Source organism: Mya arenaria, chromosome 13 (genome assembly GCF_026914265.1).
Source record: "Mya arenaria isolate MELC-2E11 chromosome 13, ASM2691426v1".
Taxonomy (NCBI): Eukaryota; Metazoa; Mollusca; class Bivalvia; order Myida; family Myidae; genus Mya; species Mya arenaria.
In genome coordinates, this window is record NC_069134.1 from 26,297,382 (window position 1) to 26,321,554 (window position 24,173).

Sequence of the window (24,173 nt, forward strand, 5' to 3'; positions counted from 1 at the left end):
ACATCCGACTCGCAGAGTTCTAGTTATTCTTTAAATTGTCTCCTTAGGTGTTACTAAAAAAACACATGAAATTTTGGATATAGTCATGGTAGGTGTGAGTGCATCTTGAAATTTAGGTTGTCTGGTTAGCGCACTTGTTTCTCACCAAGGGGACCTGGGTTGGATTCCTTACCTTAGCAAGCGAGATTTGGTTGGTGGCCACCAAGCCGGACGAGTGGTGTTTTTCTCCAGGTTTTCGGTTTCCCCCACAACACAAGACAACACTCTCACGCAACATTGTGCAAACAAGGGTGATTTGGTTTTAATACAACTTTCTTCACAATTGCTGTTAAAAAATAAAAGATTAAACTAAACTTCATATACATATAGATCACATTGAGGAGAAGTGCAGTGCACAAAACCATAACTCAGTATTTTTGAGTTATTTCATTTATTTTTCTTGTCCGGAGCGCAAGTCTTTTGAGGTATTGACATTCAGTGATTTTTTTTTTGGTGCAGTTTACTGCCTTTTAAAGGTATTTTCCCCTTGCGAAAAATGTCTATTTTCCCCCAAAATTTATATTTTTTCCCAATTTGATAAATGCACATTATGTAAGTGAATAAACAAGCAATGAATTTCTTGAAAAACAAACAAAATCTTAACTCTTTCACAGCATAAAGTATGCATAAAAAGGTGAAAACATGTATTATTACTATTTTAATCTGATTTTGTATTTTTCCCAATCTGGATTTTTTTTTCCAATTTGCAAGGCAGAGGCTGGAAAAATATTTCCAAAACAATCACTGTCATTTAAGGGAAATTTCTGTGAACATACCCATAACTCGGGGTGCAAAACTTATTTAATAATTAGTATTGCACTTCATTTCCATCAAATGTTTGTCAGAGCATAACTAGAAAAGTCTTTACGATATGGACTTCAAACTTTTATACAGATAGTTCTCACTAAGCAGGAGTGCAATGCTTAAAATGGCCCATAACTCTAGCTGCAGTATTTTATCATACCTTTTTTGTTAAGAGCTTTACTCAAACTAGAGACTTCAACACTTTATTGCCAACTACCAGAGTTATCATTGAATGTATAGGAATCAAAACTGAGATGGCATCCTCACTTTTATCGAAGAGTCAAACTTACTCGAACTACAAAAGCTCTAACACTTTAAAGGGTTTGATAGGAACAGCTCCATGTGGTAGAATTACATTTGTCAGTCAATTGTATTGGGGAAATATACCTGATAGAGAAATTGCACAGCGAAGTGGATTCCTTGGTTTAGAATTCAAAGCAGGGGATAGTGTTATGGCTGACAAGGGGTTTGACATACAAGACCTGTTAGATGAAAAAGATGTCCGGTTGAATATTCCTCCAGTTTTAGGACAATACATTCAAAAGACTGACATTGAAGTGAAAAGGACCCAAATTTTTGGAGCTGAAAGAATTCATGTTGAAAGAGCAACTAATAAAATAAAGAACTTTCACATCTTTGACCAGGTGGTTCCATCCCCACTTTTCAGTAGCATTAATCAGATATGGTGTGTTTGTGCACTGATGACATTATTCCAGGACTCAATTATATCTTGTCCAGGCATTAAATAAAAATTAGCATGTGCGCGTCTGAGACTTAAAATGCAGCAAGTTGACTCTAACACAGTTAGGGGTCAAGTGGTAAACTGTATATTTAGCTGAATTTGTTAATTAGACTATGAATGTACATGTTTTGTAAATGTTTATAAATTTGTGTTTATATTAGAGGCAAAGCTTAACATTGGTTGAACTTGTCCTAGATTTAACCATTTTATTTCGTTTTGATTGTAAGGTCTTTCTGTAAATAAAGTTAACTATATATACCTCTCGAGAACCAGTTAATCCACGGGTGAGGAAAAGCTCTCGAGGACCAGTCTAAACCATAGATTAGGTAAACAATCATCTAATGGAAACCAGCTGAGTTTGTGGGGTGAGGAAGAGCTTAACCATGGCTTAGGTAGTGCTCTCCCGAGAAGCAATTAGACCATCATCCCCAGCGAATTAATTTGAATTTTGAGGAAGTGTGATGCAGAATGTTCGAGAACCAGTCACACCACTGGTTTGACTGAGCTTTCGAGAACCAGTTTAACCACTCTTTCCACCGATTTAAAGTAAACCGCTCTAAAACCTGTTTTACCAAGGCTTAAGTTTAGCTATTCAGGACCAGTTTCACCATCATCACCATTGTATTAATTTGTCAATTGAATGTGCGTGAGGTTGAGCGCTCAAACACAATTATGTGGTAGACCTGTGGAGAGCCAGTTCATCTGCGTTACTAAGAGCGAACGAACTCCAGTTTAACCATGGGTTTACCGTTATTGCTTTCGATAACTAGTTGACCCATGGGTTAGGAAGTGCTCTCTCGAACCAGTTTACACATGGTAAGAAAGAGCTCTCGAAAACCAGTTTACCCATTGGTTAGGAGGTGCTCTCGAGAACCAGTTTACCCATTGGTATGGAAGTGCTCTCGAGAACCAGTTTACCCATTGGTTAGGAAGTGCTCTCGAGAACCAGTTTACACATGGGTTAGGAAGTGCTCTTGAGAACCAGATTACCCATTGGTTAGGAAGTGCTCTCGAGAACCAGTTTAGCCATGGGTCAGGAAGTGCTCTCGAGAAAGAGTTTACCGATGGGTTAGGAAGTGCTCCCGAGAAAGAGTTTACCAATGGGTTATGAGGTGCTCTCGAGAATCAGTTAAACCATTGGTTAGGATGTGCTCTCGAGAACCAGTTTACGCATGGGTTAGGAAGTGCTATCGAGGAAGAGTTTACCCATGGGTTAGGAAGTGCTCTCGAGAACCAGTTTACCCATGGGTTAGGAGTTGCTCTCGAGAAAGAGTTTACCCATGGGTTAAGAAATGCTCTCGAGAAAGAGTTTACCCATTGGTTAGGAAGTGCTCTCGAGAATCAGTTTAACCATTGGTTAGGAAGTGCTCTCGAGATCCAGTTTACGCATGGGTTAGGAAGTGTTTTCGAGAAAGAGTTTACCCATTGGTTAAGAAGTGCTCTCGAGGACCAGTTTAACCATTGGTTAGGAAGTGCTCTCGAGATCCAGTTTACGCATGGGTTAGGAAGTGTTCTCGAGAAAGAGTTTAACCATTGGTTAAGAAGTGCTCTCGAGGACCAGTTTACGCATGGGTTAGGAAGTGTTTTCGAGAAAGAGTTTAACCATTGGTTAAGAAGTGCTCTCGAGGACCAGTTTAACCATTGGTTAGGAAGTGCTCTCGAGATCCAGTTTACGCATGGGTTAGGAAGTGTTTTCGAGAAAGAGTTTACCCATGGGTTAAGAAGTGCTCTCGAGGACCAGTTTAACCATTGGTTAGGAAGTGCTCTCAACAATCAGTTCACGCATGGGTTAGGAAGTGTTCTCGAGAACCAGTTTACCCATGGGCTCGGAAGTGCCCTCGAGAACCAGTTTACCCATGGGTTTTAGGAAGTGCTCTCGAGAACCAGTTTACACATTGGTTTGGATGTGCTCACGAGAAAGAGTTAACCCATGGGTTAGGAAGTGCTCTCAAGAACCAGTTTAACCATTGGTTAGGAAGTGCTCTCGAGAAAGAGTTAACCCATGGGTTAGGAAGTGCTCTCGAGAACCAGTTTAACCATGGGTTAGGAAGTGCTCTCGAGAACCAGTTTAACCATGGGTTAGGAAGTGCTCTCGAGAACCAGTTTAACCATTGGTTAGGAAGTGCTCTCGAGAAAGAGTTAACCCATGGGTTAGGAAGTGCTCTCAAGAACCAGTTTAACCATTGGTTAGGAAGCGCTCTCGAGAAAGAGTTAACCCATGGGTTAGGAAGTGCTCTCGAGAACCAGTTTACCCATTATCAATGGACCGATCCTAGACATGCATCGAGGAACATTCAGAAAAATATTAATCGTGTCTCTAGCTTTTCAGGAAAAGCGTTTGACAGACATCACCAACATCAATAAAATGTCTTCAAACAAGCATACCTCGCGTATTCCATATCAAGTTTGTTACGGAGTTGAACACACATATTTCTTTGCGACTTTGAACAGGTCCTCCGTGCGAAGTAAAATTTATCTTTCAACTTTAGTTCATCTTGCGACAATATAGAGATACACGAATAGTGCAGCTCAAAGATCAAATTGATATTAGTTCATTTGTCATCAATCTAATATATACGGATACCATGAATTGAGCTCAAATATAACATTTAGGGCCTTCCACAGTGATAAAATGGGTGGGGAAAACCAAAAATTAAAATGTTTCAAAAGTTCATATTTATTTAGGGTAATAAGGTGTTGATCAAATTTTATCGAAAGAAGATTTTGGGACCAAAAAGCATTTGCTTTTTTCGGAAAAGTCTGTCAACAATATAGCTATAATTCATTTCCTGGTTACAAAAATGCAAATATCTGTTTGCTGTTATCACCAAGCCTCAAAACAGTGTTGATTGGGTAGTTGATTGGGTAGTACCTACTATTTTGACAAAAACGTATTCATTTTGTATTAAGACATTTCCGGAAAATCTCAAATGCTTTTTCGTTAGAAAGCTTATAAAATATTCCTTCGTAAATCGTAAAATTTGCTCTACTCCTAATTACAGCTACACATATCACACCCGTTTATATGTATGCTTGCTAAATACTGAACCTCAAAACTAAATAAAAATGAATCTTTTAAACATTTTATGATTTGGGCCTTCAAACGACCTTTGCACTTTGGAGGGCGACCCATATATAGTCCCATTTGTCATCAAAATAACCAGCTATGTTTTTGTTCAGGGCGACTCATTTCGAAAGAGCTCAAACATGATGATGAAGATACGATAAAATAAGATCTTATAATATAATAATATTTAATTTAAGTCGGCTAGGCAAGATATAGTCAACATTGATATTCACTCGGAAAATATATACCGACTACTAGTATTTTTAAAATTATTAATTATAAGTTTTTATAACAAATAAAAAGAGGACTAAGAGGACCGTTTTTAGAAATATTAACACATTACTTGGATCAAATTAATTATAGACAAAATAAGAATGTTTATTATAACATGTCAACATAGTATCTTAAAGGCCTAGTTTAAGGAATGTTTGGCATGACAATCCCCTGCTGTGCATCTCCTGCTAATTGCACTGATGTCAAATTAGGGGCCAAGTTCCTGTGTGTTCTGATAATTGGCTCAGGACCATTTAGGGTCCATTTCTATAATAAAACCTCCAAAACTGAACAGCAGGATATACAGTTCGGAGATCTGATAAGACAATTAGGCAACTAGATTAAGAATCAATACACAGAGGTTGTGTTCAATACACGTTTGTTTGTTGTTGTTTTTTTCGGGGGGGGGGGGGGTCACTTATAGAAGGATTAAACTAGGCCTTTAATAGAAAGATGATAAAAATCACGTATAATCTACATATTTTGCTATCACATCAGTTACCCATAGAGTACTCGTATGACAGTGTCTTGCATTTAGATCAACGCATTGACATGTTATCTTTGGCTGTATGATTGCCCAAGTGTCCTTATAAGGTCATTGCAATCAGGCCAAACTTATACAAGGAATTGTTCACCACTTTTATATTAGTATTTTCTTCGCTTTTTAGTGTTTCTAATTTTTCCAAAAATATGAAATTAAATAAGGACTCATTTCAAAAGAACAACGAAAAAAAAGCTTGTTATAATATCTCAAGCTATTGATATGTCAATACCGAACATATACAGATATATCGACAATGCTTCGTTATAAACTGCTAATCCTTTTTGAAAGATCATTTTACTTCGAAAATGTGCTTATCTCACTTCACGCGCAGATGTTAATGTGAAAAGCATATATATTTTATAATCTAAAGTTGAACCATGAGAATGCATTTCTTAATGTAATACGAACTTGTTTGTCCATGGCAATATTAAAATGCATAGTCTTGTATTTGTATTCAAATCGCTAGACTACTCACACGTTAATCTCTATTTCAAGTGAAGCAGAGATATGAGTTGAACCCCCGGTAAGTGTCGCTGTCCTCATTTTTGTTTCACCCTGAAGAACACAGGACATACTGGAACATATTGGACCGGGTGTCAGGTAAGGAATTGTTGGATAGGAAATATGTTTTGATATTTATTTAACTTGTATTCAGTTGGTGAGAATATAATGTGTTTTGTCTGAATCCATTATTACTGTTGTTTGTTTACTTTTGTTTCAACGATCTTTCAAATAAACAAACGGGTTGCAGTGCTTTAAAACTAATTAATTCCTGACCCTTTTTTCAGATGTTTGTAGTCACATTATCTATAATGTTTTATGTTTTAGGGAACTTAATTCGAAGAAATTCCAAATGGACGGGCTTGACCGGCGATCGGCCGGCTGGCTTGCCGCCATTCTTTGTCTAGCCGCGTCAACTGTGACGTCACAACACTGTCGTGTGCCACCGCGCTGGCTTATTAACGGCGAGGCTCCGATGGAGGGCACGCGTGGTGACATCACTGTTGTGGCGCTGCTGCAAGCCAGCTGACCTTTGTGTCTCTGGCAAGCGTCTGGGTTGGTAGCATTCAACATGTTTTAGTTATCGCCGAAACAATATGCTATAGTTATATTCGTCCCATGTTTTGATATGTCTCACAATATCCAACTTTTTCTTAAACATTTCTACATTTTCAAGCCGGACTTGTACAAATTACCACATACGCATTTTAACAGCTTCAATGTCTGCCCCTTGTTCTCTATTTCAATGCAATGGATGGATAAAACACCGGCACTGTTTCTGTATCAACTTGTATTAATTGGTGACTTTCAATACAAGTATATATAGCGTTAACCAAAATGAAACAAACATGCTACGTATAAAACCTCGGGTATACCTCTTGAGTTACTGGATTATATAAGCAACCGTGTGTGCATACCACGTGATACATTACGTCATAAATGCTATGTCGGAAGGCAACATTTTGCTTCGAATGATGACTTCAAACAAAGATAACTTTTCTTTTTCTTCATCATTTTAAATGAAGCTAAGGGCAGTCTATGCCACCCAAAGATCACCGCCTTTGTTTTATTAACTGTGTTTGAGCCTGTTTCCAAAATAATGTTTTGACAGTGCTCCACCAGGTGGCGGTTTTGTGAAAAGGTTTGTCTAGTAAACTGTAGTAAAAGACCGAAGGAAGGGCTATGTTAGCGGCGTAGACTGCGTTATATTCCATTAAAAGGGCTTGTAATTAGTAAACTTATCTTGTTTAAAGTTTTCATTTGAATCAAAACATTGCCTTCCGACGTAGCATTTATGATGTAATTTATCACGTGGTATACACACACTGGAGCAATTTAGAAAACAAAAGTTTTGTCCATTCATTATTATGTACCAAACGCCTTGCATGTTACCGTCCTTTATATCCACGCAGACTTGAGCATATTCGTGGTGTGCTCGCCCGGAACAACATCACAGACATACGCTTCATCATCATTAACTCGGCACAGCAGCACGCCATGGACAACGTGGAGGAACTGGTGCGCCGCGTCTCATTTCCGGTCTACCAAGACACCGCTAGGGGAAACATCTGGAATCTACTCGGCGGGGGCAAAGATGACGTCCTCTTTTATGACAAGTATTTAGAAAAGATCGATTGTAATCATTCTGTTCAACTTAATATATCGCTTAAATGCTGGCACCCAATAAAACTGGTTAAGCAACATTGCATTTGTCTTTTTCATAAAGATGCACTCTTACTCCCAAATAAGATTAACCACAATTAAAACAATTGTTTTAATATACCAAAAAGGATAAATAAATGTCGAAAATATGGTTCTTATGAAAGAAACGAGTTCAATTTGAAAGAAAGGTGCAGAAAACAAACACGGTATTTCTACGATAGTAGATCACAGTAAATATTTTAGCAGTCACCACTCATTTAATATATTTGCGTTTTCAGTTATTAAATACACGGTTAAACGTGTTACCAGTAATTAATAGTTTCCACATACATGTATTATTTAGTTAGTACTTAAAGGTTTATCACTCAAAATTATGTTTTTATGCGTGTGTATGTATTGATTTTGATTTTGTCACTTTAAATTAAAATTTTAATCTTATCACGACAAAATAAAATAAAAGTTTTTTTGTTTAATATTTGTATGAAAATGGAGCTTAAACTAAAACCAATCCTGTATAATATGTAGAGATTTCAAGGGATGTAATGCACCAGTCAATTGTAACCACGGCTCCCCCAGGTCCGGGGAATAGCGGGGACTTTGACTTTTGGTCCAGCCAACACCGGCTAAAATTCCCGCCCTGCGGGGTCGAACAGATGGTAAAATCCCCGCCAAATGTCCCCGCACCCCAGGGACCCTAAATAAGGTCCATTCCCCGCTATATTTAAAGCGAGTACAAAACCATCTCATTCACCCGGCACTGCGGGGCCACCTGAAAGGTAAAACCACGGCCCATTTCCCCGGCTTTCCCCCCGGACCGGGGGGGGGGGCGTGGTATCAATTGACTGGTGCATAAGGTGCTAGCGTTTTTGGTGATCCATTTATATTAATATCATTTTATCCGTTTGTCTTCAGTAATTTCTATTTCAGTGAGGGTATTTCCAGTCAACATGTACTGTTTTTGTATTTGCAGATGCGGAATGTTGACCTATCACATTCGATACCCAGACAGTTTATTAAGTAAACACCACTTCCAAGATGGCCTTTGGGGCACATATTACAGTAACCCCTGTTCTTGCGACCCAAACAGTCCCAGGGAGTCGCAACATAATTCTTACCAGTCAAATGAAAATAGCCAGCCAAGTCACCAAGACCACCATGAACAACAGCATCATAATCATCATCACGGTGACCACCAACACCATCACCATGGTAGAGTGGGCCGTCAGAGACGCCATGTAAACCATAGGAAACAAGAAGGTGTTCAGAATGTTCATGCTCTTAAAAAAGTCAGAGCAGCAGATTCAGTACCTATGTTCCATGAAGATTGCCGCCACGATGACACTTTGTGTCAAGTGTTGTCATCAACCAGATTACGTTTTCGAAAGCGTTATAAAGCACGACGCATTAGTCGACTTGTTTCACGGCAGAATTCACACAGAAATGGTAAAGGCATTCGTCTATCTATAAATGCCAAATCAAATGCCATGGATGAATAATTGGGACTTTAATTTCTTGAATACATCTACAACTCAGTAAAAATAGTAACGTACAGAAAAAAACATAGCCAAACTTGGATTTGGAACATTCCTTTTTGCTTTTTTGACATTTTATTTGCAGTCGGATCGTTAAATGAAGTGAACAGCTTAAGCCACATGGTTGCTGCTTACGGAAATAAATTGTACGCTAGGGGCTGCAAATCTTATGTTGATATTTGCAAAATGTTTGATGTATTGCATTTGTATGTTAAATAAAATACATTTAAAGTTATTGTGTATTGATATTAATCTTTTCTTCCGATGTCTTAATACTAGGGATTGCAACGAGTAGTAAAATTGGTACTCGAGTACTCGGACAATCTTTCGATCGAGTACTCGGGTACTCGATAACTCGGAAAATATGATTTTGTTTTTTGGAAAGATCGTGTATACATGTACCGTTCATGGCGTATATTGTGCGTTGGTCGTATTACTGGTCATTGTCATCGTTAAATTAGACTTTCATTATTTACTTTAACAGAAAATTATATAAAAGGAAAACAAATGCTGTTTCATGCTTTTAATTTTGTCTTTTTCATTTCACTTTAATGATTTTATATATAAGTATGCACTGCAAATTAGCTACAATATAGCTTGAAAGTTTAACCCGGATTTTATTCGAGCGTCTAGATAGTCGAGATTTATAATGAACATCAATCAGAATTACAATGAACGAAAATTAATACATAAGAACAAAAAACGAAATACTTCGTACTGTATTATTGTTGTTTACCTCATTAATATTCATAATTCTTCATTTAAGATATCAACCAATCAATTGACCTTACGACAGGATTTGATTGACAGGTCCTATCAGCCAATCAGAATGTAGGGCTGATAAGCCGTGTTGCTATCCGCCATTTTGTCCGTCAAACTGACCAGAGTCCGTCATATACATGCGCTGGCAATTCCTCGCCTTTTTAAGTATTATGGTAAAAAGGTGTTGTCATGGCACTTGTAATTCGGATACAAGGTAGCCAGGCCGACTAACGATGGCTTCCAATTCGTTCCGTATTCGAAACCAGCGAGTTATTTAGAAAAATGCAAGTGCTGTATCAGACTCTGTGGAAGACCTCATCAACAGCTGAACTTGGAAATTTTGAAACATCGTTCAAAGGCGAAACATCTATACGTCTGTACAAAAGTATTTTTTTGAACAAAACTACTTATTTCAATCCACTCAAAATTTATTTGATACTGAAATTGTCCGTGCATGACCTAAATAAGTGTTACTATTTTTAAACTATAAACATCGTACATTTATGCTTTGGCTTGTGTTGTCAAATCGGCATTAATGGCCATTTAATATCCGGTTCAACATGGACACGATTGATTTCATTCAAGATAGAGGTATTTTTGTTGATACCGTTATGTAGTTTTTATAAACTGCTTTGCTTTCAAAGTAAATCAGGAAATATCGTACAACTAAATTTTTGTCCGAACCATCGCATGCTTCCGAATCTCATCTACTCGTATGGTTCCTATGTAAACAATGGCTTTTGGAGCTGTCATTCCGACACATTTCATAGATTTCTTATTTTCATATCAGCACTTTGTCGACGGGAAATCCAATCAAGAAAACCCTGACCCTCAAGCAGCTACTGTATTTGACCAGCTCACACCAGGTAGGCCTCCTCCAAAACTCAGATAAATATTTGAGCCACCAAAACAAAACGAGAACAGATCGGTCTGAATCGTTAAGGTATTATTTTCTGTATACCAGTAAAACAATTTATTTCACTGTACATTTAAATCAATTATTATGTTCATTAGAACTTGATTCTGCCAAACATGTGCTGTAAAGACTTAAGACTTATTATGAATAAAGAACAAGTCAAACATGTACATATTTTCATTGTTATTCTTATATTTTGGGCCATTTACGTAAATCTACAATATTTAATGATAGTTCATCCAATGTTCAGAGTCCGGATCACATGCACACTCGATTAACAGTATTCTTTAAGTTGCACTCTCACAGAATTCTAGTTTGACACTTTTTGTCTCAGAATCGGCTTATTTTGGCATTCATTAAATTAAGACCCAATATATAAATCACAAAGCAAACTTCTCCGAGCCAAAATATGATAAATGCAATCGAATCCTGTGTAAGTTGTCAAAGTGATCAATCTGTGAAAGTGCAGCTTTAACAGTGAAAAATAACTTCTGCTAATGCTATATATTTTAAAATATATTTGCCATTGCAATAAAGAGATATTCACCTACAATATCATACATAAACACCAAAGAAATATCAAAGTTTAAGTAATGTTTGCAAAACAACAATGTATTTAATAAATCTGATATTAAATATGCAACAACTGGTGTTATACTCCAGAACTGAAGCTAACATCATTGAGGTACATCCTTCCAAGAATCCATCAAAACAACATGCTGAACAACTTCAAGAACTCTCTTCAAAAGACCACACTTTCCTGAAATAAATAAAAGATGCCAATATTAAAATAAATCAGTTACATGTATTGTTAAATATTTTAATACTAGCTGTAAATGCTACTGCCTTTGATGTTTGCTTTCTACATGTATATCATAATGAAATATTGACAAGATAATAGCTAATGTTTTGTGGTTGTTGTTTTTCTCTGAACAAATAGTCCATTACTTTTGTATGTAGCAAAGTAAAACTAAATATTATAAAAAGCTTTAAAATAGGTCCTACCGATTATTTGTAAAACTTGTCATCACTGGTTTTCTCTTGCGGTTGACATTGCCTGGACTGGCAAATATCATGTGTGTGGGGGGGCGGGGCGGTTTCCGGTCTTATGCTAGGTCCCCTGTGGCGGTAGGCTTGTTGAAGACAATAATAAGGGGACTTCCTTATCTCCATCAATCAGAATACTTTAATGGTGTCAACGGTAAATAGCAGGAGACCCTCCACCAGCCTAAACCGGTAAATGGGGGGAGGGTAGTGTGTGTGGGTTAGAACCAGCTGCCCGGTCAGCTTAGTTGGTTAGAGTGCCGGGCGGTTCTGGTGGTTGTGAGTTCGAGCCCCACACCGGGGGCACTTTTCCTCCCAGGTCTACTTTTACAGCCAGAGTGTGTGAACATGTTCCACAATTTCTGTAAGAACAAAAATCAAAGCATGTGAATGTTTGAGCAATGCAAAAGTTACAGATTGGTATCACCCACGATTGTCACTTGTCAACTATTACATTATTATTCATAAAGGAGAGTTTTCAATCGCTTAGAACTGAAACTTTTTATGCATAACCCCAATAAACCATTTCTGCTCATACTATAGAATACAAGATTATACTGTATAGCTGGCATGTAACTGTTATTTAATGTCACTTCCGGGTTCCCCATTCGGGCCATTTATGATTTACTCATATTGTGCGATGATTTAATCTGTGTTTCAACAATACTGTAAGAAGGACCGGTGTTATTAAAAGTTAAACTTACCCTTGTTTGCATGTACAGTATGCGTCACACACACGCTTTTCCTTTGTATCGATGTCAATATTGACAACATGGCGGCTATCCGATTTTCTCTGACTTGGATAGATTTCACCCCGTAAATGTTAGATATCGTCATTTTCTAAAGATATATCGAGCCTTCCGATGTAGCAGCCAGTGACAAATTCCTTTGACTTCTATTTTTTTCGCATTGTAATTTCACATTTATGATAATTTGTCAGGAATATCGGAAAGCGAAACGACACGAGACGCCATTACTTCCTCGTTTGTTTGACGGACATAGACAGAGTTCGCTCCCTTGATATCAGGGGGCGTGGCTTAGAAGCCGCTGTCGTAAGGTCAATTGTAATAATCGTTGCCCATTAAGAAATCAATGCTCGTAACGGTGGCTACTCGTTCGCTCGTCAGCGTCCATTGTTTGGTAAAAGGACTCTAATCGGTAAACAATAGAATTGTGAAGTTGAAAGTTCCGCTATCAAAACTTCGCTAACTGACATTAGTGCTAATTGGAAAAAGGGGCCCTTTGCTGACAGTTTGCAACTATCAACTAAATTATTAGGGTCAATTGTGTACACAGCGGGGATTAGAGGGACCGTAAATTGTCCTTTGGCAACTAACCAGATCTGTTACTTTGTCTGTAAATCGTGTATTTTGTGATTTTTATAGATTTTATCCGAGTACTCGAGTAGTGATTTGGTACTCGAGTACTCGGACGTTCGATCGAGTACTCGGGTACTCGTTGCCATCCCTACTTAATACAACATTTCAATTTCGTAATCGGAATGAAACAGCCTCAAATGTATATATGGCGATTTTTTATTCTAGCACGTGCCATGAATATAAATAAACTTCTGTCATAGTCTTGTCCATAAAACAAGAGGGAAAAGTAAAACACACACACACACAATACTATTTATTTTTTATCATAGAGCGTACTGGAGAAGGTCACTAAGGAAAAGGAAGAAAGTTATGTTCTATTGTGATGACTTTTTTACAGGTATGTATAAATTATGAAAATTAACATCAACAAAATAAAACATACTTTCTTGAATACAAACACGAAATAGAAAATAACTGACATTTTTTAAATCAAAGAAAAGTATTACATATGAACAACAGTGGACACATTTACGATAAAGCATTGAATTCACTCTGTGTTGTAATTTGTTGGTCAATGACTTATAAATAACAAATGAAATTCCAGTTCCCTTTTTTGTCTTATTGATATCAACATTTAAAATAAATCAGCACTTAAAGGGCAAATCAGCACTTAAAGGGCAAATTAATGCTTTAAGGGCAAATCCGCACTTAAAGGGCAAATCAGCGCTTAAAGGGCAAATCAATGCTTTAAGGGCAAATCAGTGCTTAAAGGGCAAATCAGCACTTAAAGGGCAAATCAGCGCTTAAAGGGCAAATCAATGCTTTAAGGGCAAATCAGTGCTTAAAGGGCAAATCAGCACTTAAAAGGGCAAATCAGCACTTAAAGGGCAAATCAATGCTTTAAGGGAAATCAGTGCTTAAAGGGCAAATCAGCACTTAAAGGGCAAATCAGCACTTAAAGGGCAAATCAGCACTTAAAGGGCAAATCAGCGCTTAAAGGGCAAATCAGCACTTAAAGGGCAAATCAGCGCTTAAAGGGCAAATCAATGCTTTAAGGGCAAATCAGTGCTTAAAGTGCAAATCAGCACTTAAAAGGGCAAATCAGCACTTAAAGGGCAAATCAGCGCTTAAAGGGCAAATCAATGCTTTAAGGGAAATCAGTGCTTAAAGGGCAAATCAGCACTTAAAGGGCAAATCAGCACTTAAAGGGCAAATCAGCGCTTAAAGGGCAAATCAGCGCTTAAAGGGCAAATCAACACTTAAAGGGCAAATCAGCGCTTAAAGGGCAAATCAGCGCTTAAAGGGCAAATCAGCGCTTAAAGGGCAAATCAGTGCTTAAAGGGATATCTTCAGTTATATATTTTTTTTGCACAGACACCTTACAATTACTATAATATATAAATAATTGTGATATTTGTTCAAGTGTCAATAGCGTTATGGCGTTTTTCGGCAACACTTAAACGATAAAACACATCTAGCGATACATCATTTTATTATAGTTCTAGTGATTACTGATTTCAATGTATCGAACATTTTTTTATATTACAAGCAAAAAAAAAAAAAAAAAAAAACTTTGACAAACTAAAAAAGTGACAAAGTATATTTAAAAAACATTCAAAAACAAAAATGTCTTATACACGTAACTACTAACTACACATTTATGTAAAACTAGCATTTTGCAACCTCCTTAAGATTTCGTTTTTGTTCGTCTACTGATATGGTTCCACAACATTACATAATACCTGCACATACTTCGTATCTGCAAAAAGGAAACAATTTACGCAAGACGCTTAATTATCTTGATACTTAAAGATAATATTAAATTTATTGTGTATTAATGAAAATGATTTCTCCCATTTTTTAGTCCATTTCGACCGTTTGCTATCGGAACGAAATATGTGCAAATTCATTTATAACTATTCTAATACTCTGTCATCGTCTTGTCAATAAAACAATTGAAATCATAGGTACAAGTTCAAACATATCATACAATTTCGTGTTTCATCATCATCACGATCGTTACCATAGAGAACCTTTCAAATGGACGCAATTTGATCATCAGGATTCTAAGAAATATGATTCCTTTTTGATAATGACCTATTTCACTAATCTATGTGAATATTAGCACCAGCGAGATAGAACATATTGTTTTGAATAGTCACAAGAAATAACATTTACATTCGTGCACGAAAATTTGTTGTTTAATGAATTCTGAATGAATTTACAACACGAAAAATACTATTACAGAGTTACTTTTTGACATAAGAAAAATGGCCGGGAGTATGCAAACGAAGATGGTAACATTGTAAATGAGTTTAAATAAATAGGAGTAACTTTATATTATAGTGGTAATTTTGACCTTAATACCCAAACATTATATGGTAAAGGTTTAAAAGCAGTAAACACATTGTTGTCAAATCTAAAAATGTATGGATGTAAACCTAGCGTAGCTTTGCAATTATTTGATGCCTTTGTTTCATCTATTATTACATATATGGAATTCATACTGGCAGATGATAGATTAGAGTGCCACTTACGTCTTTGGCAAGTATATGATTCGAACGAAATAGGAGACAAATTTCATTTTATATTTAAGTGTACACCTTATGTCCAATTAAGACATAATGTTATTATAGAATTAGACCTTGAATGTTTAAACTTGTGCAACTGTTTAATACACAAAACACATCTGAAACATTTATGTTAAACAAATATATATCGGAAGCATTTAAGGTGCGTTCTACTACATAAATGAATCTATCATTATAAGCCTTGATACACATATTTATCTCAAGCAGTTGTATGCTTTGTTAACATTTGTAACTATGTGATACCATTTATGTTTATATATACAATGTTAGACAATGTTTTAATGTTAGAAATTGATCAGTTGAATATCATTTGTTCCAACATATATTAGTATATAAAAAGCAAACTATTGGTTATTTTATTGTATACTATAATAGTTTGATAGATTTGTGATTTACAATTCCAGTTCATCCTTAAACAAAGATTGATTATACTATTGATTTAATATTTCACACCACATTGCATAATTGTAATTGTAATATATTTAATATGTATATGAAACACAAAGAACTGTATAGTTTACGTGTAATAACTTCTGTTCAGTTCTGTTTTATATCAACATTTTCACTTACGATTGATACTTACAACCGCCAGGCGATGTGGACATTATACGCGGTGGAATCAATATGTCGCCTTTCCAAATAATGTCTAGGGTTCAGAATTTTTATTTCACGAGTAAGAATTATGTCATACACAAATATCTCTAACCTTAATTGTTCTAGTTAGTCGGCAAGTAATTTTACAACATCATTTGTATATTCAGGGCATTGAAACACATTTAAAAAGTGTCTAACGCTGAGTTGTCAGGTAAAGATTTTCTTCTATAAATATCTTATCTCTAACCAAGACCGGAAGTTATATTCACGATATGATTTCCATATTGAGGGTATTGAACCCTTCCATAAGAATGAAGTCTCTAACAGAGGCGGGTAAATGGAGTCGATTTATTGTCTTGTGAATACCTCTGCCCGGGTACTCACGCCTCAATCTCAACTTGCACAGGTCCTTCAAGGATCGCGGCATACAACAACGGCGCAATAAATTGACAATGAACTCTATACAGTTTTCCTTACCATTCTGATCACCAAATACTATGTAGCTCGTAAGTCTTGGTATCCTTCCTTCGTAGTACTGAAATGTCTCATCAAGAAAGATTGGACAATTCATTTTGTGAACAGGATAGTCCACTCCTGCTTCAAACATTAGCGCAGCAAATGAGATTGGAGCAATAAGTTCAATGTTTTGTTGTTCTTTGTCAAGAGCTTCCCACAAGTCGCGATTCAATGCCCGCCTAAAGACATTTTCTTTATTCTTAAAGTCTAACGTTGGATTCTCATACAGGCATGCTTTAAGAAACTTTGCAGACATTTCTGGTGACTTGTTTATTATGTGGTAAACTTCCTGTAAATTATCGTACAAATGAAAGAATACTGTTTGCTTACTTACTTTCAGATTGATATCTGCCCCGCACATAAGTGCTATGGTAAACATTTCAGGAAATCGTCTTGCCCGTGCTGTAATACTTAACAAAATCGAGTCGCGTCCTGAAGTATTTTTGTCTCTACCATATTGACGCAGGATCTGCAAATAGTCTGCTATATCCTCCTCATTTTTGCTGTCTATAAGGTGAGATTCAAACAAGTGAAACTCGTCGGCTTCTTCACAATCCCATGAACGAATATCGACTGAATCAAAACGGTCGAGGCTCCGATAATGAAATAACCGTACTGCGACTCTTGACAAAATTAAATCGTACCTTAAAGCATTTATGTTTCTACCATTTTGTTGCAGGATCTTAAAATGGTCTGCTATAACGCTTGCTGGGACCTCCTCATTTTCGCCAATTATAAGGACAGATTCAAATAGTTGAAAATCTTCGTTCTCTTTACTTTCCAATGAAAGGATGTCGACTGAATCAAGATGGCCGAGGCTCCGTTTAGGTTTTATTGCAGAAATGTGTGAATGCATCAATGTTATTTCCGAGCTGCACTCCTGGTAACCAAATATTGTTGCAAGACGAATCAAAGTTTGCAGAGGAATTTGATTCCTAACCGACGACTCGTACAAAGAAACACCAAGCGCTGTTTTAAACTCCGTGAAGAACACTTTTATTAAATTAGGTCTGTTAAACAGTACACAGAAAGGAACAATCCTGTATATAGCATTGTAATCAATGCGCTCGTTCTTGATAGCTAGAAGGCATGAATAAAACTCTTCCTTCGAATTATTCTTGATGGATGTCCAGATTCGGTCCATTGGCCTGAAAGTTTATTGGCAAGGTGTAAGAATTCGACAGAAGATTATCTTCATAATAAAACTCACAGATTACCCATGACAGTGCCGTCCGATCTTAACGCAAAACCAAATCACAGTGTTGATGCATAGCGGCTTCTTTCCGAGTACATTCGGTAATTGTGGGTTCTATCCGACGACAATCTATCCGCCATATTTACATTGAACAATGTGTTAAGTATGATTGTGATTTGACACCTAAAGAACAATTTAATTAACTCTCGATAAATTAACTAAAAAAATCAAAGCACCGTATGTTTTATTCATAAAAACGAATAAATACAAAACAGCAGTCAAGATTTTGAAACCATATACCATGCAATTGAAACCGTAACATTTAAATACTTCCAGTTATTCACATTCTGTTCAAAGAACGTATACAGGTAGGATTTCTTTTCATTTGTTTAAAATCTACCTGATATAAAATGGATTTTAAGTCATCGCTTGACTCTATCTGCCATAAGCAGTTACATAGAAATTTCGGCACCATTATAATTTGTCACTCGCACAAGATTCTATCTGATATTTGATATTTGTTTTCTTTATGTTATTTTTTTTTTCGGTCGAAAAAGAAGAATCCATTCTTTCTCAAAGAAGAAAAAAAACATGAGTGAAAAAACAACTTTGATTCGTCATAAATTACTTCTTCATGTGTTTCTAATGACACAAACCACTAGCTCCCCGTGAGCAACCCAAAGAATCCAGAATGACCTTCGAGAAAATCACAAAGAGAACTATTCTAGGGCAATGTCAGCGATGAAAGTGGGAAACAATTGTTGAACATGTTTCCAACTTTTCTAAAAAAGTTAAACAAATCGTGACATTTCTGCCATTTGCTCTTTTTTCCATTTAATTTTACAGATATATATACACAGATTTGTAAAATTCCCACATAACGAAAACAACCGTCATATTTCCATTTAGTCATTAATTAGTTTTATTCAGTGAGTTATTTAGAAGCCTCGACGAAGACCAGCGGTGTGGTCCTATCAGGAACTGTCCAACGGTCACCGCCTTGGGACCACTATATATGTCATTTATCGCGGATCTCACAGCATTTTGGCTACAAAATCATTTTTTTTTGTCATAAACCCCATCAACCGATGTGGAATAATTTTCCCTTTCGGCTTCAAAATTTGTTAAAGTCATACCGGGGGATGCGGTGGGGTCAAGCCAGTGTACATCTAATATTAGGCAGACCATCATAAACTCAAAAGAAGATTTCTCGCTAAAAACAGCTAAGCATTTGTTGTTAGTCTTCTAAACAATTAGTCCAAAATGCTATTAACATTTTCTACATTCCAATACTCCCTAGGTTAAACATACGTTATAAGTATAATTTCACTGTTACGAATCTCTTTTTAACCTATCTCCCTTGTTTCTCACGGTTTTAACTTATCTCCTCTGTTTCTGACTGTTTTTATACATGTTAGGACACATTCAGAATTCCTTTAGTCGAAAAAAACCTCGGATGTATGCCGGAACATTACTCATGTATGAGGTAGTTCGTAAATTTTTGAATAATATTATATATCAAATTTAGTGTTATAACGTGTATTTGTATACCTAATTTTCAATCGATTGCCAGTGAAGTGTATTATTGCAAACATGATTAAGATCCCCATGAGTTAAGTCATTAAGTTTAACTGCTAAATTAAAATTACTACACGATCTACTTGCAGCGTAGTTAAAGTGTACAGATTTCTTACATTGTAAACCGTCCATTTACATCCGAGGTTGTTTTCGATACAAAATGGCCGAGGAGTTCTGAGTGGTGAGGACAAGGCAGATTATATATTTACAGCTACCATGTTTACATACATATCCAAATCATACCATGTTTTCAACAACAATGAACATTGATTGTATCTTACTTAATATACATTTCTCAATACAAAACTTAGGCCAGAAAATAATGCTTGTGTTAAGGGCAACCCGATCCTACCTAGCAACGCCGCCACCGATGAGAAAAGAATTAGTTTCTGAAGAAAGTATAAACTCGGAAAAAACTTATATTAATTTTTTTAGGGAATTTTAACTAAAGAAATCTCCCTTCCTTTCTAAGACCGATGCCATAACCACCGATTTTTCTTTTTGTCCTCATTTAAGCTCAACATTTAGTCCAGTGTATCGGAGTATACCATATTGAAATTTACAGAAGTTTCTCTAGTATTAATGTGTTCATAGACTCAAAAACAATAGCATCCACACGAACAAATATCAATAGAATCCGATCACCGTAATGGATAGATTCCGTTGCCTTGTGAAGGTTTCTTCTCGTAGCCTACGTTTTTCATATGAAATATCTTGAATTGGTTCGTTTGTTTGACACGATCGTAAAACGACCAATCTTAAATACCAAGTAATTTAGATTTCCCCTATAATCTGTTTTTTAAAACAAAGATTATTTTCTAAAAAGAAATAAGATAATAGTGAATAATCGAAACTTAACTGAGCTGTATCCAACTTTGCCACGATATTTTTGGATATATTCCGCATCGGAGGCGGATAGAACCCACAAAAGCCGAATGTTGATGAAACCCGCTATGCATCATCACCGTGAAATTTCACAACAAGGCCTTGTATTGAATTTACCGGTATAATTTCTTTACGATTCAGCAATTTATGTTCGATGATTAAACCGAAAAGCTTGCGACACGCATGTAGACTACAGCATGTAAAGAATGGAAACTACAGGACCTTAACATTAAGAAAAAAGGACATCGTTTGATGAAGTTAGATGTCAAAGCTGCAATAAATCTCAGTCGAATCAAAGCAAGCTGGATAGCTTGTTGTGTAGGCTATAAGTGGAATGGTTATCTGCACAAAATAGAACAAGAACGCTTTATACGTACTACGTGTTTTACTATATTTGTCTAATTTTGGAGAGACATTAATCAAATGAGTAAGGGTGAGAGTGGTCATTCATTTTGATATGGAAAATACACGTTAATATATTCTGTTAAAATGTTAACGATAAAATCAATTAAAGATTGTTTAACTTAAAAAGTGTTGAGGCTATCCTAGTGAAATGCCAGTTGCAAAAAAAACTATACAAGCCAATATTATAGTGTGATATACATCACAGTTAACTGTTGATATAAATTGCCTTTTGGTCACGAGATAGACAACAACAGCCACAAGAAGAATAACAACTATATACAATGCAGATAACTGTTCATATAAATTACCTTTTGGTCACGAGATAGACAACAACAGCCACACCAAGAATAACAACTATAGCTCGGGAAGTAGACAGCGAAACTGCCAAAACTGTATGATCATTTGCAGGCAGGAATGCTGCATAATAAGGTAAAATCGTTTACTTTATTAAATAGACACATACTCTATATGCTAATAACCCATGGCGAGGTTAGATAAGCTCTTCATAAGCCATATATTGATATTGTGCATCGTTCAGTAAGGCATGCAGTAAATAGACGATATTTGTTCAATTTCGGTGTATGATAGAAACTTTTTCACTGAGTGAACACAGAAGGCAATATTTTTCATGAGTGGCGTATTAACAAGTTAAAATCTCACTTATGATCATACGCCGACATTTAGGTACGATTTCGTTTCAAAATTGTGCAAACTGTGGTGCCAAGAGCTTTTCCTCCCAAATCGGACTTGTGAATATTTTGAGATCTGCTTGCATTTCAAGTACACTTCGTTGCTTTCATATACCGAAAGAACTTTCTGGCGCATGCATATATAACTGTTATGTATATTGCTTACACCGGAACACAACACAACTAATAAGCACTTCTGAAAAAGTAAATATGCACATAATTATAAAAGTGTCGGCGTTGTTGCTCTACTGACGGCGCTCTCGAGTAGTGATGGCGCTGTCGAGTATGTTTTACGCCCGAAGTAAGATAAAGATTTAACCCTTCCGGAAAGAGTATTAAATAAAGATGGCTATGTTTACCATACATGGTTATGCTTGTTACGTCCATCAGTTGCCGAAACACAACTATCTTTACCACAGTGAAAACTATTCCGAAAACAATAGGCTTGGTGCCTTAAATTTTACCATAAAAAACATGTACCTCTTTCATAACCAATGACACCGAAGCAACGTCTGATGTGTCGGAATTTTTGGGGTAGGGGCGCAATAAAAAGTTAACTTTTCTTATTCTAATGTCTTCCCATTTTTGGTATATTACGAATAGATTAACCAGATTATTGGTAAAATGGGCCCTGGCTAAACTTGGAATTCACACAATGAGCTAAACCTTGAGCATACATTTTTTAGTATTTTCCCCGTACTTGTACAGTTATAAGTTCTATGTGCGGAAATTTACATAGATACTATTGTATTAGTTATTTTCTTTTATTTTAAACGAAATCATTCGCTCGTATTTATATTCTTAAATATCACGTTCCGTGTGTCCGATGGTATGCATTGATTTTCTTTGGGAAATGCCCTTCTAACGCAACATATTATAAATAACACAATAGTAATTTGTTCTTTATCTTTTAAATCCCAATAGTTTTTTTTATTACTTAAGCACGTCACCTTCAGTTACTTGGAAATAACATGCACGCATATGATTTAATCGAGTAGCTAGCTACACGCCCATAACTAAACCGTAAGTCGGATTGTTATACGTGTTGATGTTTAGTGAAATAAAATGTGCAAAAAACTACAAAAGCAACTGCGACAAATGTGCTTGAGGTATTATTGTCCTGTGGCAAAACAAGAGAGATAATTAACAAGACTGTGAAGTTTGACTGAAATACCATTAATAGCAGAGACACAGTTATGAACTCTCTATCTGGCGTCAGTGACCACTAAGTATGACATTACTCTTAAAAATGAGATATATGTCGTGTAAATGCGTTTTTGTTTCTTAACGCATTATTATGCTCTAGCTCAGAAGTGTTATTGGCTCTATGTTATACACAGCTCCCAAAAGAGCTGGAGCCACTGTTTCGCACCCATGTACTAGACATATCTGGTTGAATAGTCTGGCAGATAAACATATTCATATTTATGATGTCCCTTTTTAACTCAAACGGAATTTCAACAAATGGCTGATAAAAAAATTCTGTGTACAATTTGGCTTACTCCTTAACACATCAAAACGTGAACATATTTATGTTACCTTTGAAAAAATCGGGTACTCCAAATACTATATGAAATAAGAAACTTTGCAACGTTGTAATTTTTGGCTTCTCCAACCCACTTTGTATTGATTAATGTTCATAAATTAAACCTCATAATTAACTGCTTATTTTTTTCTTGGTGTGGGACACAAGCTGCAAGGTCTAATATATCGAAGCATGCCCTTGTTTCTTATTCCATAGCATTGTTTCAATGTACAGGGAAAGGCTAGCGCTAGCTATGTAGAAGTAAAACGACAAGACGCCGATTATTTACCGCGGATGATTTACCGAGACGGGTATTAAGAACGGACGAATGATGACTTGTACAACGAGCCCTTAACAAAGTTGCAAGTGTCCGCAAGAAATGGACACACCACTGCCTTTAGAAAAGCTGCGATAGGAAGGTGTTTTTCTCGGGGTGAAAGGGACTTGATTAGTATTGGCATTTTTAGATCATTTTTCTTCTTCTGTTGTACGTGTTTCTTTTTTTGTCTCTACTATGAGAACATTATAAACAAACATTTGCGTACCCCATTTACAAAGTGAAGTAGCGTGCTACGATTTCTATCTCACTGTTAATATGAGAGACATTCAATATAAAGAAGAAGAAGAAGAAGAGGAAAGTGTATTAAATGAATAAAACAAACAATACATATTTGAAATAGGCCATCATGACATGTGATCGAATTCATGAAGTATGTAATGTCTTATGTTTTGATTTTTGGCGAACAAGTAAATTATAACAAATATACATATACTGTATAGTATATATAAACGGTATACCTTATTTTCAATACGTTATTTTTTGCTGATTTGAGACTTAATAAAATCGAAGTAAATATTGAATTCTTTATGCTACCTCAGTTTAATAATAAATTCGTAATGACATCAACCTTTAGCTAGATACTATCAAAATTCAAAGGCTCGCTTATAACGAATAATAAAATATGATTACTTCATTGCTTTATGGTACAG

General features: G+C 36.2%; 1 protein-coding gene and 2 long non-coding RNA genes across 3 annotated transcripts; 2 read left to right on the forward strand and 1 right to left on the reverse strand.

Moving 5' to 3' along the window:
• Nucleotides 1-5,980: 5,980 nt before the first annotated feature.
• On the forward strand, nucleotides 5,981-9,399 carry LOC128214632 (selenoprotein Pb-like). The gene is made up of 4 exons (XM_052921196.1): nucleotides 5,981-6,069; nucleotides 6,298-6,525; nucleotides 7,383-7,586; nucleotides 8,603-9,399. The coding sequence occupies exons 3-4, from the start codon at nucleotides 7,468-7,470 to the stop codon at nucleotides 9,126-9,128; spliced, it is 645 nt and encodes a 214-aa protein (XP_052777156.1). The 5' UTR covers nucleotides 5,981-6,069; nucleotides 6,298-6,525; nucleotides 7,383-7,467; the 3' UTR covers nucleotides 9,129-9,399.
• Nucleotides 9,400-10,402: 1,003 nt separating this feature from the next.
• On the forward strand, nucleotides 10,403-11,752 carry LOC128214341 (uncharacterized). The gene is made up of 3 exons (XR_008257908.1): nucleotides 10,403-10,517; nucleotides 10,717-10,792; nucleotides 11,506-11,752. It is a non-coding gene; the product is annotated as an uncharacterized LOC128214341 (long non-coding RNA).
• On the reverse strand, nucleotides 11,011-12,916 carry LOC128214340 (uncharacterized). The gene is made up of 3 exons (XR_008257907.1): nucleotides 12,591-12,916; nucleotides 11,848-12,248; nucleotides 11,011-11,602 (listed from the first exon to the last, which is right to left on the reverse strand). It is a non-coding gene; the product is annotated as an uncharacterized LOC128214340 (long non-coding RNA).
• Between the last annotated feature and the right edge of the window lie 11,257 nt (nucleotides 12,917-24,173).

Bases quoted from the DNA above. Each gene is read 5' to 3' on its own strand.
- LOC128214632 (XM_052921196.1), top strand. From the start codon at position 7,468: ATGGACAACGTGGAGGAACTGGTGCGCCGCGTCTCATTTCCGGTCTAC. The intron at 7,587-8,602 runs GTATTTAGAAAA...TTGTATTTGCAG, and splicing joins GACGTCCTCTTTTATGACAA to ATGCGGAATGTTGACCTATC.